Source organism: Onychostoma macrolepis, chromosome 18, assembly GCF_012432095.1.
Source record: "Onychostoma macrolepis isolate SWU-2019 chromosome 18, ASM1243209v1, whole genome shotgun sequence".
NCBI classification, from domain to species: Eukaryota; Metazoa; Chordata; class Actinopteri; order Cypriniformes; family Cyprinidae; genus Onychostoma; species Onychostoma macrolepis.
In genome coordinates this window covers 31,541,685-31,555,348 of record NC_081172.1, presented here as the reverse complement: position 1 = coordinate 31,555,348, position 13,664 = coordinate 31,541,685, and the positions used below count along the sequence as shown (strand labels likewise).

The 13,664-nt window shown below is 35.2% G+C and overlaps 1 protein-coding gene across 7 annotated transcripts in view; it reads right to left on the bottom strand.

Annotated features, from left to right (window-relative positions):
• Nucleotides 1–210: 210 nt before the first annotated feature.
• The window catches only part of fli1 (Fli-1 proto-oncogene, ETS transcription factor), a 33,730-nt gene continuing 20,276 nt past the window's right edge, over nucleotides 211–13,664 (bottom strand). For 6 of the 7 annotated variants that reach the window (XM_058750743.1, XM_058750744.1, XM_058750745.1 and 3 more), the window contains 5 exons: nucleotides 12,466–12,534; nucleotides 4,065–4,124; nucleotides 3,731–3,793; nucleotides 3,432–3,479; nucleotides 211–2,411 (listed from right to left, as the gene is read on the bottom strand). In XM_058750743.1, the coding sequence (XP_058606726.1) occupies nucleotides 1,882–2,411; nucleotides 3,432–3,479; nucleotides 3,731–3,793; nucleotides 4,065–4,124; nucleotides 12,466–12,534 (770 nt within the window). In that variant the 3' untranslated portion in view covers nucleotides 211–1,881. The remainder of the gene's footprint in view (nucleotides 2,412–3,431; nucleotides 3,480–3,730; nucleotides 3,794–4,064; nucleotides 4,125–12,465; nucleotides 12,535–13,664) is intronic. The other variant, XM_058750749.1, reaches the window with a different exon arrangement.

Here is a 13,664-nt window from a genome sequence, read left to right as displayed (position 1 = left end):
AGGCACAGATTTTCCTCTTCATCTGTTTACAAGAGTGATTTAATATTTAACAGCTGCGATACAGATGACATTATTTTTATTTGATCATATGAACTCAGTGTAAGCCAAATGTTTCGTTTAGTAGCTTAGAACACCACCCTTTTAACAAATTCGTTCAAAATATCATTTCAAATCGCGCACTGCCCAAATGACACACAGTAAACAAAAAAGTTATATGGAGAGATTTTTAATGTAAAAACATTTATTTTGTCACATTTTACCTATACAACAGACCCTTTTACAAAAGGTAATACTTAATAAATTGCAGAAACAACAGAATTAACAAAAAAGATTAATTGCAATATTTCATATATATTTATATAGTAATAAATTTAATATCCAAATACTTGCATATATAAAATAGCACAATTCCTTCATATCTGAGAGTGAGCCCTTAAAGAGATGAAGAGCTGGGATTTTTCAATCAGCTTTTTTCTTAATGCTACAAAATACACAAGGGGAAACACTTGTATAACACTGTCCGAACACCTTTTTTTTAGGCACAATAACACGATTTGGCTTTAAGGCATTGTTATGGCACTTTGGGAACTATTACTTATGTAGAACAGATTGTCTCTAAGCACGTTTGGTAAGGCATTTGCTTTTAAGGAATAAAAATATCAACTACGTATCAAAATAACCTTCTTATTGTCATGGCGACACACCAAGAACTTTAGAAAAAGCATTTTCTGAAAAATACAAGAAAACATTCATAAACTTATTGCCCATATGTACAGATACAAAACACCTACGTAGTACAAACTACCTTCAGTAACTGATAAAAAAGTTTGCATTTTGACCGAGGTCAACTCGTATTAACGTATGATTCTTAACACTGTCACATATGAAAATAGCTCTGCATAATTTATACAGTAAGATGCTTTTAATGCCTAGTTGACCTTTGATCAAAAAAAAAAAATACTAGCAAATAGGTCTGACAAACGCACAGCGTTCGCGAATCTCTGGTTTCAACGTCTCGTGCTGCTGTTTTAACGGTCGAAGAGGTACTCCGCGTGATGCCCACATTCATTCAGTCCATCCAAGACACAAATCTCACGTGAACTCAACACTTTGGCTTTGAGATGAAATCGAGTGGATTTTCACTGGCCAATGAAACGGGACACCATGCGTCAGAAACGTAAAGCAGGCTTCAATCCTTTCACATCAACGCCATCAGCATAGAGGAGTGCTAAAGATGAGTAAGAGAGTTAAGCTTGAGCCAGCTAGCCTGAGAAGCTCCTAATAAACAATCAGACGCCACGTCCTCCGGCGAGGAGGACAAACGGTGCTTGAATGCCAACATTTTTTCCAGTTGCCAGATTTGCTTTAGAAAAGAGAGTTTCAGTCATGACTTGAGAAGATAAACTTGTGTAACCGAGGCGGGTTTCCATAAAATCCAAAGGGAAGCGGGGACTAGGTCCAAAAATATAAAGGCTGGGTTCACAATTGCATTAAACACACAGGGTGAGTTTACAGTGATTCTTTTCTCAGTCGTTCGCCGACTTATCCGTAATAGAGGTGGTCTTTATTGGCTAGAAGGGACTCTGGCCCGTCGGTGCAGCTTTCGGATGTAGAAAGGCACAAGAAACATGCGCACGCTCTCCAAAACAAACACCAACCCAACGTCCTCCAATAAGTAGTACTCCATTTTAAAAGAGGATCAGCCATTTTTTGGTCCGTTTTGCTCTACTTTCTCTTTCTTTTCCAGTTTCTTTCAACGTTGCTTCCTTCTGCTAACTTTCCGGCCACAATCCCTCCGGTTCCAGCTTGCTTGTTTTTGTCTTCGCTTCGAGTGCAGTTCAAGTTTTGGCGTACGGGCAGCGGGGTGAAAGGTGGAGGGTTTTAGTAGTAACTGCCTAGGTGGGAAGGCACGTGCGAATTGGCGTGACGCGGCACGCTGGGATTGGGATAAATCCCTCCCGTTGGAGAGCTCCAGTATGGGGTGGCGGGCCCGAAGAAGTTGGAGGAGGTGACGGGCATGGAGGAAGGATGGGGCGAGACGAAGTTGACCTTCTGCTGGTGAGCGTGGTAGCTTGGCACGTAGGGTAGGTCGGTTGGGTATTTGTACATGGTGGATTCGGTGGGATGGGGCTGCAGGGCTTGAGCGATGCCGTGGAAGTCAAACTTGTAGGCGTAACGCTTGCCGTGCACTTTGGTCATGATGTTTTTGTCGTAGTAGTAGCGCAGGGCACGGCTTAGTTTGTCGTAGTTCATGTTGGGCTTGCTCTTGCGCTCGCCCCAGCGACGCGCCACCTCGTCGGGGTCCGTCATCTTGAACTCTCCGTTGGTCCCTTCCCAGGTGATGCAGCCGGCGTTGGCGCTGTCGGAGAGGAGCTCGAGCAGGAACTGCCACAGCTGGATCTGACCTGAACCTGGACAAACACACAGACACAGTGTTTTAATATAGACCCACAGTAGCTTTCATGTAGCTCAAACAGTAAGAATGGTGCTGGCAACGCCAAGGTCATGGGTTCGATTCCCAGGCAATATAATGCAAGTCGCTTTGGATAAATGTAAATAGCCTTTTTATTATTATTATTATTATTATATGTAGTACAAATAAATATCAGTATACTGTACAAATAATAATAATAATAATATATATATATATATATATATATATGTATGTATATATATATATTATAGTTTTTATTAATATTTAGAAAAAATTGTTTTCATATTTTCCATTTAATTTTTAAGTTTATTTTTGTAATTTTATTGTGCTTTTGTCATTTTTATTATTTTTTTATATATATCTATATAGTACTTTTTATTTCAGTTTTAGTTATTTTAGTACTTTCAAGGTAAACTAAAAGAAAATTAGATGCCTTGTCAACTAGCTGAAACAAACAAACAAAAAATATTATTTGCTTGTTTTATTTTATTTTATTTTTATTTCAGATAAACTTTATTTAATTATTTTTTTTTCAAGGATTTTTTTAGCTTAGTTCTTTGAGTGAAAATTGCTTCAAAATAAATCACACCATTTTTTTTTTTTCACTGTAGATGTAGATTTCTTTTGCAGTGATTTAAATTGAATAACAAATGTGTTATTTATTTATTTTTAGAAAAAATAAATGCTAATTTTCATAAATGATTAATGCCTAGATTGACAATTGAAATAACTGATTTTAACGTTTTGCTAATGTTTAATGCATTAGTGTTTTGTTTTTAAATAATTTAGACCAAATATTTTAGAATATTAGAACAAAACAGAAATAACATATAATCAACCAATTCTTAATTAGTGGCCATAACATGAAAATAATCTGCATCATCCAGAATGTTGATGAAATATTACATATTAATATTTTAATAGAATGCGTCTCTAAATTGAAAAGGTTTTCCTAAAATGCAGTGCAGCTCAGTGTGGGCCTTCATGGGTTGGTTACCTGGGTTGGCGAGTCGACTGCTAGTGGGTCCTAATATTTGGTACGGATCTGAAAGGAAAGAGAAATGAATCTAGACATGACCTTTGAACTGGACAAATGTTACAATTTAAAAGTCTCAAACTTGCTTTCCAGCAGCTGAACTGGTGAAAAATATTACTATTGCAAAACCACAAAAACAAGTTAAATTCCCAGAAAATTAAACAGCAAAAACATACTGCAAATGCACTTGCCAAATGCATAAATGTGAAATGTTTTTGAGCGCATGCGTGCGCTCGTGGCAGAGCATTGCTGCTGCTTACCGGGCTGAGGCCGAGCCTGTTCAGTGTTCTTGGACACGTTCTGAGACACCACTGTAGGAGAGCCTGAGAAATGGAAAGAAAGAGCGCGACAGAAAGAAGGAGAGAGAGAGAGAGAGAAAAAGTTAAGCACATTCGTCTGGGCGAGCAGACTCACAAGTCTTCATCCAAAGAAAACACGGGCAATAGCTGGCCCAACTGCTAAGCACTTAATGGGCCTCTTCAGTGTCCCAGAACTAAAGACTGGCCATCAGCTGGCGCTCAGTGTTACTGTCCAGATTAAAGCCTCGGAATCAAACACACTGTCAGACCACATAGATGGACGTCTGACACTCACCTTTGCCGCTGTGCATGTTGTTTGACCAGCCTGCCCTCCGTACAGCATCATAAGACGCATCTGGAGAGAAGAGAAAAGAATATGAGGGGTTTTCGTAACCTGCTTTTGTTTTTCCAAAAGCTCAGTACGCCTTTGGAAAATGTGTTAATGTTCCTGAGAAATTTGATTTGTTTTTCCTGAGAAATGTTGGACTGATTATAGCGGTTTATATCCCACTCTTGCCGAAAGAGCCTTTTTTGTTTATAGTCACTTTTTTTTTTTTTTTATAAACTCTCTCAAACTGTCATGTGTGTCTGAGACAATGAAGATGTGCATTCATACAGAATATCTGTTTGGATGAAAGCAATACTGTTGTGGTACACATCAGGGTTATTATCATCAAAACTAAAACTTAACTTGATAAAACTTAATGAAAGCTATATTGGCAGATTAAAAATATTAATAAAAAAGTTCAAACTTAACCATTCAAATATAATACAAGAAAATTATTATAGAAAATAGATTAATAATTAGTTTTTTTTTTTCAAAATGGTACCAAAAACTATAATATTATATCAATGATAATTATATAACACTGGCACTGAGTTGCTATTTAATCTATTTTATTAACATGTTCCATTATTATTATTATTTATTTAAATTTTATAATAGTTTTTAATACTTTAGTTATTATTAATTATTCTTTTTAGATTTTGTTTAACCCTGTCAGATGTAGTTGATTTATAATGAATGAATGAATGAATATCCTGTTGAACTAATGTACACAAATGTCTTCTAAAACGGCAATCTGAGAAGCATGTGTGCTTCCTGTAAAGGTGTTTTTATTCCAACTCTGGAAAGGCATCTGCATCAGTATCTTAAGAAAATGGCCAGAGTCTCCTTCATTCTCAAACACACTCTTAAAACATTCCCATCATGCCTTGCAGCACTTCAGTGATCCCTCTTTCCCGAACGGAAATTAAGCAATGACTGGCACTAATCAAGTCTCTATATGCCCTAGATGGACGTTTGGCCTTGGTTACGGAGTGAGTGCTTCCTCTAGGGCTTACAGGGGCTCTGTGCGCGACCATATGAGAGCGGATCGGATCAAACCTCCAGAGACGGCCAAAAAATGCTGGCCTAATGCTAGTATACTGAAACGATGTCTTTGAAAGTAACCTTTGTGGTATGACAGTCCTTCGAGTTAAAGCTTTAGTGCACAACTCCAGCTGCATTTGCATTGGTGACATAACACCGCCCTCTTCTGGTCACTGCACTGGAAATCTCATCCAAGCTTTGGGTGGAACTACGAGACATTAACCTCTGAAGACAAAGAAAATGTTTGGTTTGGAAAGTGCTGATAAAACTACATGGCCCACGTTTCAAAATCAAAACAGGATCCGCAGCCAGCGTTTCTCAGCAAAAGCAGAATCCAAGAGAAAGGAAGATGCTAATCTCTAAACGCAGAGAGTGAGAAAGAGCACGACTTTCACTGCTCCTGCTTAGCCTTAAATCCAAAGCTGAACCTGACTGAGAAGACATTACTCTTTGAATACAGTGTTCAGCACATTGTAAAATAGTCTGAGCAGTGATCTGTTCTGAGGATTTTTAACTTTATCTAGATTAAAGGAATGAGTCACCAAAAATGTCACAAAGTTTTAAGACATTTCCACACAATGACAGTTTGTAATGACCATGTCAAGCTCAAAGAATAAAAAAAATAAAAAATAAAATAAAATGAATACATGTATGAATAAAATAAATGAATGAATGAATTAAAAATAAAATAAAATAAAATAAAATAAAATAAAATAAAATAAAATAAAATAAAATAAAATAAAATAAAATAAAATAAAATAAAATAAATGTTTAAATAAAATAGATAATTCCATACGGACATTTCCACACAATGACAGTTTATCAAGACCATTTCAAAAAGTAAACATGAATAAAATAAAATAAAATAAAATAAAATAAAATAAAATAAAATAAAATAAAATAAAATAAAATAAAATAAAATAAAATAAAATAAAATAAAATAAAATAAAATAAAATAAAATAAAATAAAATAAAATAAAATAAAATAAAATAAAATAAAATAAAATAAAGGTAATTTCATACAGAAATGTTCACACAATGACAGTTTATAAACCATCGTAAAATGAACTAGGCTAAAAAGTGGTCTAGGCTAATGTAGTTTTATCTATGATCTGTTCTGATCCATTTTAACTTTATTTAGATTAAATGAATAAATCAAACAAACAAACAAAAAGCATATATATATAAACAAACAAACATCTTAAAACATTAAAAGTGTCCTAGATGACGTATCTCATGTCTTCAGAAGTCATACAATTGCTTTGTCATTAAGATATTTAGCTGTCAATGATATTTGGTCACAAAACACGCAATTTAATCTGCGTCACTCACCATTAAAGATGTGTAAAGATTCTTCAAAAATGGGAGATGGGTTTTTAACAACATAATGAGTAAATAAAATAATTTCAATTTAATTTGCCTTGAAGGCACGTCAGATGAATAAACTGTCCATTTGTTTTCACTATAAATACCGAATCTGCATATCTGTAACAGTAATTCATCAGAGCACCAGGCGCTACACATCTAGGCACCGAATTCAGGTGATATCTGGGAAAAGTTGCTTTCCGTTTAACATTCTTCTATCAGTCTTTGTCCTCAAACGCTCACTCTTTCTCTCTAACGATCTTCCATCCTTCACTCTCTCAGTGTCTGTCAGATCTGATCTGGAGCCGGGCCGGAGAGAAGAGAAACGAGAGAGAGAGAGAGAGAGAGAGTCCTGAGAGAGTTACGTTTCCTGCCTGCAGAGTCTCTCACACAACCTCTCTTTGTTTTACTGGCCTTTTTTTCCCCTGGTTTTTTCATCCCCCTCCACCATGAAAAAACACACAGCAGCCAGAAGAGAAGAAGAGGGGTCACAACGCGATGAGGAGAACAGAGAGAGACGGAGAGCAGACGATACACATCATCGGAATTCACAAAGAAAACAGCGGCGTGGCCGTCGCTACTGTCTGAGGGATCGAAGAGAAAGACGGACGCATACGAGCGCCAGATCTACGCTTTCGGAGCGGCGAGGCCCGTGCTCCTAATTCAATCACATCAGAGCTCAAGTGCGAAACAAGAGACAGACGTGCATCTGGGATATGGATAGAACGGAGCGGTCCTGATTCATTTGCTTCACTTGGACAGTACGCTGTTCTCTGCCATGAATAAGAGGGAATGCAGTGTATGAACGCAGAAGGTGTACGAGTTTAGTGTTGTTGGTGTGCTGTGTTTGGGTGTGGCGTCTCCTCAAGAGACCAGACTGCTCTGCTGCTCTCTAGTCAAAACAAGATTCTCGCCCAGCCAGCCAGCCGTCTAGACTAGCTCAGTTTTTAAACAGTGCAGAAAAAGTCCAATGTATGTGGCCATTTTTAACCAAACCAAAGTCTACATGCGATTTTACATTTTGTCCGAGTGGCTGTTTATATTGAAAGCACGCTTCAAATTCATGCTTGAGAGAATAGAACAGAAGATACAGTACGACTCATAGGCTCTGTTCCAAAATCTAGTGAGTTGCCCTGCTCTCTACGGCCTACAGACAGCTGCCTTCTCAGTCAGAAACCTCATAACTGAGTGATTTAGGCAGCTATTTAAGCATTAAGTGTGTTACAGAACTAACATGGCAATACTCAGATTAATATAAAAACACACAATAGCACAATAGTACACGCAAAATAATAAGCAATTCAAATAATTAATAAATAATTAAATAAATTATTATATATATATAATATAACTAATAATTATTAGTTATATATATAGTTCAAGAATTTGAATTTATTTATTTATTTATTTATATTTTTTGAAAGGAATGTCAATTATATTTTTTAACAGTAAAAACTTGAACTTTATATTCAGAAAAAAAAAACATAATAATAACAGTTTCCATACATATATTAAGCCTTAAACGGTTTTCAACATTGATAATAAAACAATTTTTATTTTGCTTGAGCAGCAAGCATTAGACGATTTTCTGAAGGATCATTCAGTAATGATGCTGAAAATTCAGCTTTTAATCACAGAAATAAATTAGATTTTACTATATATTCACATGAAAAACAGATATTTTAAATTGTAATAATATTTCACAATATTACTGTTTTTACTGTGTTTTTAATCACATAAATAAGCCTGGGTGATCAGAAGAAAAAAAAACCTTCCAAAAATACTGAACCTACATTTTTGAACCTCTTTTTTTACTTTTCAATGTGTAATTTGAATAGAATTACACAATTTTATTATAAAAAAATTATATTTGTATATTATAAAATAAAACATATATACAATTATTAACATGTGGCCAAAACAAGTTATCTTAAAAGGCAACATAATCATGCTTTACTACATTTTGCAACAGGCTTTGCATCAGCAGTGTACTTATGATGTCTTAAAATACTCACTGAGTTTGAAACAGAGCCATTTACAGAACTTTACTAAACAGAAGATCAGTAGTTAAGATCAGTGTAATATGCTATTTACTGCTTTAAGTGGAGTATTAATCAGTATTAATCTTTAACTACCCATGAGAAATTGGCTTAGAAAAAAAAAAAATGGCCTGAGATGAAAGGGCAAGTGAAAATAAATCCAGCCCATAAATCTTGCTATCAAACGTTTAATCTTCAGCTGATAGATGGCCACTTTTTTTGACGAGTTTACCATTTTTATGACTTGCATTGAAAGCACAGATCCAGGGAAGGGTTATGGATCACTAAATGTCAAATTCATAGATATTTAAGCTTTATACAAAGGATGCTCAAAACGTTTCTCATAAACCACAGCCCATCAGAGCACATGCATTTAGTGCTCTATATGATTGACAGCTGTGAGAAGAGGGTCAAAGGTCTCACAGCCGTCTCAGCACTATCTTATCTCCAGGCTCACTGTACTAATGACCCTAATATGTGTATAGAACAGGTGGTCTGACTTCTGGCTTTTATCAGGCCAGCTCTGCTCTCAGGACTATCAGTATTATTGCAGCCCTCTGCTTTCTGAAGTGGGAAAGCCCAAAGTGCTCCGTTCTCCTGAGAGACTGTCAAACGTTTACTTAAATGGTTTATGGAAACCGATTTCCTTGATGAGTTTGAGAGCTTGATTTCATTTGGATGTGTATCTTGTGTTATCATTGGAAAGTACACAAGTAAATTACATAAATGAGTCACAGCAATCGTCGTCTATCATCTCTGCGTTCATGTAAGTATGAAAATCAATGGCGCATAAGCCATCTAAACTTTGAGTGACACAAATGTAATAGCTTTTTTTCATGAATATTAATCATCTGTCATGTATTTCATATCCAATCGACCCAGTAGCTTATCCAAAATTCAGCAGCTTGGTTATTAACTAAAACTTAAAACTAAAAAAAAAAGTTAAAAACGGATCTTAAACTAGTTTGCTATGAATTGTTTATAATAAATTGTCTGTTTTAGTATTTTATGCTAGACATGTTGTAGTTAATTACTTTATATCATTTATGTTTGTTTTTGTATGTTTTAGTATTTTATATTAGATGTGTTCTATCTGCTTTCTTTTATCTTTTAGGTTTGATATAATATTTTTTATTTTATTTTACTGGATGTGATGTTGAAATGTCACTTTGAACATAATTTTATGTCTGAAAGGTGCTATAATAAATAACTTTGGAAATAGGTAAATCATTTTGTTATTATTATTATTATTATTATGATTATTATTATTATTATTTATAATCCTACCTGAGTTGCTGCAGATGCAACAGTATGGCTTTTGTTATATACAGGTGCTGGTCATATAATTAGAATATCATCAAAAAGTTGATTTATTTCACTAATTCCATTCAAAAAGTGAAACTTGTATATTATATTAATTCATTACACACAGACTGATATATTTCAAATGTTTATTTCTTTTAATTTTAATGATTAGAGCTTACAGCTCATGAAAGTCAAAAATCAGTATCTCAAAATATTAGAATATTACTTAAGACCAATACAAAGAAAGGATTTTTAGAAATCTTGGCCAACTGAAAAGTATGAGCATGTACAGCACTCAGTACTTAGTTGGGGCTCCTTTTGCCTGAATTACTGCAGCAATGCGGCGTGGCATGGAGTCGATCAGTCTGTGGCACTGCTCAGGTGTTATGAGAGCCCAGGTTGCTCTGATAGTGGCCTTCAGCTCATCTGCATTGTTGGGTCTGGTGTCTCTCATCTTCCTCTTGACAATACCCCATAGATTCTCTCTGGGGTTCAGGTCAGGCGAGTTTGCTGGCCAATCAAGCACAGTAACACTATGGTCATTGAACCAGCTTTTGGTACCTTTGGCAGTGTGGGCAGGTGCCAAGTCCTGCTGGAAAATGAAATCAGCATCTCCATAAAGCTTGTCAACAGAAGGAAGCATGAAGTGCTCTAAAATTTCCTGGTAGATGGCTGCGTTGACTGTGGACTTCAGAAAACACAGTGGACCAACACCAGCAGATGACATGGCAGCCCAAATCATCACTGACTGTGGAAACTTCACACTGGACTTCAAGCAACATGGATTCTGTGCCTCTCCACTCTTCCTTCAGACTCTGGGACCTTGATTTCCAAATGAAATGTAAAATTTACTTTCATCTGAAAAGAGGACTTTGGACCACTGAGCAACAGTCCAGTTCTTTTCTCCACAGCCCAGTTAAGATGCTTCTGGCGTTGTCTCTGGTTCAGAAGTGGCTTGGTAGCCCTTTTCCTGAAGGCGTCTGGCGTGGTGACTCTTGATGCACTGACTCCAGCTTCAGTTCTCTCCTTGTGAAGCTCTCACAAGTGTTTGAATCAGCTTTGCTTGACTGTATTCTCAAGCTTGCGGTCATCCCTGTTGCTTGTGCACCTTTTCCTACCCAAATTCTTCCTTCCAGTCAACTTTGCATTTAATATGCTTTGATACAGCACTCTGTAAACAGCCACACCTTTCAGTAATGACCTTCTGTGACTTACCCTCTTTGTGGAGGGTGTCAATGTTCGTCTTCTGGATCATTGCCAAGTCAGCAGTCTTCCCCATTATTGTGGTTTCAAAGAACAAGAGATACCCAAAATGTATACTGTAGGGATGGTCATTTATTCAAACTCAAATTTAAATATTCTAATATTTTGAGATACTGATTTTTGACTTTCATGAGCTGTAAGCTCTAATCATCAAAATTAAAATAAATAAACATTTGAAATATATCAGTCTGTGTGTAATGAATGAATATAATATACAGGTTTCACTTTTTGAATGGAATTAGTGAAATAAATCAACTTTTTGATGATATTCTAATTATATGACCAGCACCTGTGTGTATATATATATATATATATATATATATATATTACAATTTATACATACATCAAGTGTCTGGGACATGCAAAATGATTGCTACACCACTGCTGATAACAATCCACAATATCCATACAAATCCAAAGCCCAAAGCTTTCCAAGAACTACTTCAAAAATCACATTATTTGTGATTATTATAATTATTTTGTTGTCTGGTAATATGTGCAGTTGTTTATGCAAAGACCTTCTAACTATAATAGACAGGCATCATAGCAGTTTAATTTCATATCACATTCTCAAGCATGATTTGAGATGTTTCAAAGTACATCTTGTGCTTTAAATCTTAAACATTTCTTCTTGAATTTACATCAAAAGAATATGCCAAATTTTCTACTAACACAAGCAACAATTCATTTTGGGACTGATTTTGATATTACGGTAGATTAAAAATGTCATTGTACTGTACTTATGATGTAAAACACCTTTTCAATGCTATAAAATCAGTCTAGGTAACGCCCACGTGTACAATAACGCCTCTAAATCACTGTTATTATGGCACACGTGTCTTCCATTAACATCTCAGTTGAGTTCTGTTGTATTGTTCCCAGAGACACCTGTCTCTCTGCTCTTTCTCTGTCTCTCTCTTTCCTGCACGTGGCTTTTGTCTTGCTAATTGTCTCTCTGCTCTGAGAGCCTCTGCTGTCCATGCTCAGGTGGAGATTGAATGGTTGATGCTTTTTATTTGCGGCACACAAAGACAGCACCTGCTGGGCGCTTCGCCTCGGCCCGGAGCCCTGCTCTGATACACACTAGAAAAAGATGGAGAGAAGGGACAGGGGCCAACTAAACACTGACTAATGCCATTATTCTGATGAAATGATAAGACTCACTTCCTCATGTCATATCCATATGCATTGTTCACTTAATGTGCATTTTGTGCCTCAGAATTATTAATATACAGATGGGACCATAAGGATTTCAAGTGAAATTATATTAATGCAATTGCATTTGCTGAATAAATGAAAATATTGTTGGAGCAAGTCAAAAAAATATTTTCTGGACAACTGGTTTGTCATACCGTCTTTGGCAGCCAAGCGAGGAGACTGGTCGGTATGAGATGCTGTGTTGTATGATATTGATGAGCTGCCTGCAACACATTTAAAAAAAAAAAAAAAAAAAAAAAAAACCAAACAAAACAAAACAAAACAAAAAAAGATATTAGATTAATAAAGATGTAATAAATTTAGTGAGGTTAAAAAAAAATCAGTCAGTATAAAAACCAAAGCAATTATACTTACATTCAATATATATTCTCTGGCAAGACTTCAAATTTAGCTTTATATAAATGTAAATACAATTATATATTTGTTTATATTATATTATATATAACATAAACACATTTCTATTCTATTCTTGAAAATTAAGTTGGCCAAAAATAAATGCACTTAAATTGAATACACTTTAAGTCTTAAAGTTCAGCTTTATACAATTTAACTTGTTAAAATGTTAAATATATATCTTTAATTACAATATATAACATGTATTATATAATATTATTATATAATAATATAAAAACCTGTTTCATTCTTAAATATTAAATTATTATTACATTTTATACAAATGCACTTGTATGAAATGTAAATTACATGAATGTATTAGAGAAATCACACACACACACACACACACACACACACACACACACACACATATATATATATTGTTGTTGTTGTTAATAATAATAATAATGATAATGATTTTCATTCTATTCTATGTATTCTGCCGTTGCATAAATAACATAATTTTAGCATTTGAAACACATTTGTGGTCATTCAATTATAGATTACATCTTTTTTTTTTTTTTAATGGGATTTCTATTTTAGGCTTATAACCATGTAATAACTATGTAATTACATTGTAACAAGTAAACTAAGTGCATATTCCATAACAAGGCACTTCATCAAGCAATAACCATTTATCACTGATTCTCAACATTCATTTATTTTCACACAAGCTGCTCAGTTTTGTCATTACAATCCAAACACAATCTACACTTTGCACAGAGAGAGGCATTCATGTGCAGTCAGAGAGCGTTTCCAGTGAGCCGTCCCTGAAGCGCTCTCTTAATTTTAGCTGCTTTAACTCATAAATCAGAGCAAAGGAAAACAGAAGGAAAATTGCTCTGGCAAAACATGAGTCTTCTTACTATGGATGGAGGGCTGATGGTTATAGCGGTGGGATTCTCTGTTTTTCTGAATGAGGAATCAGAAGAGATGGCAT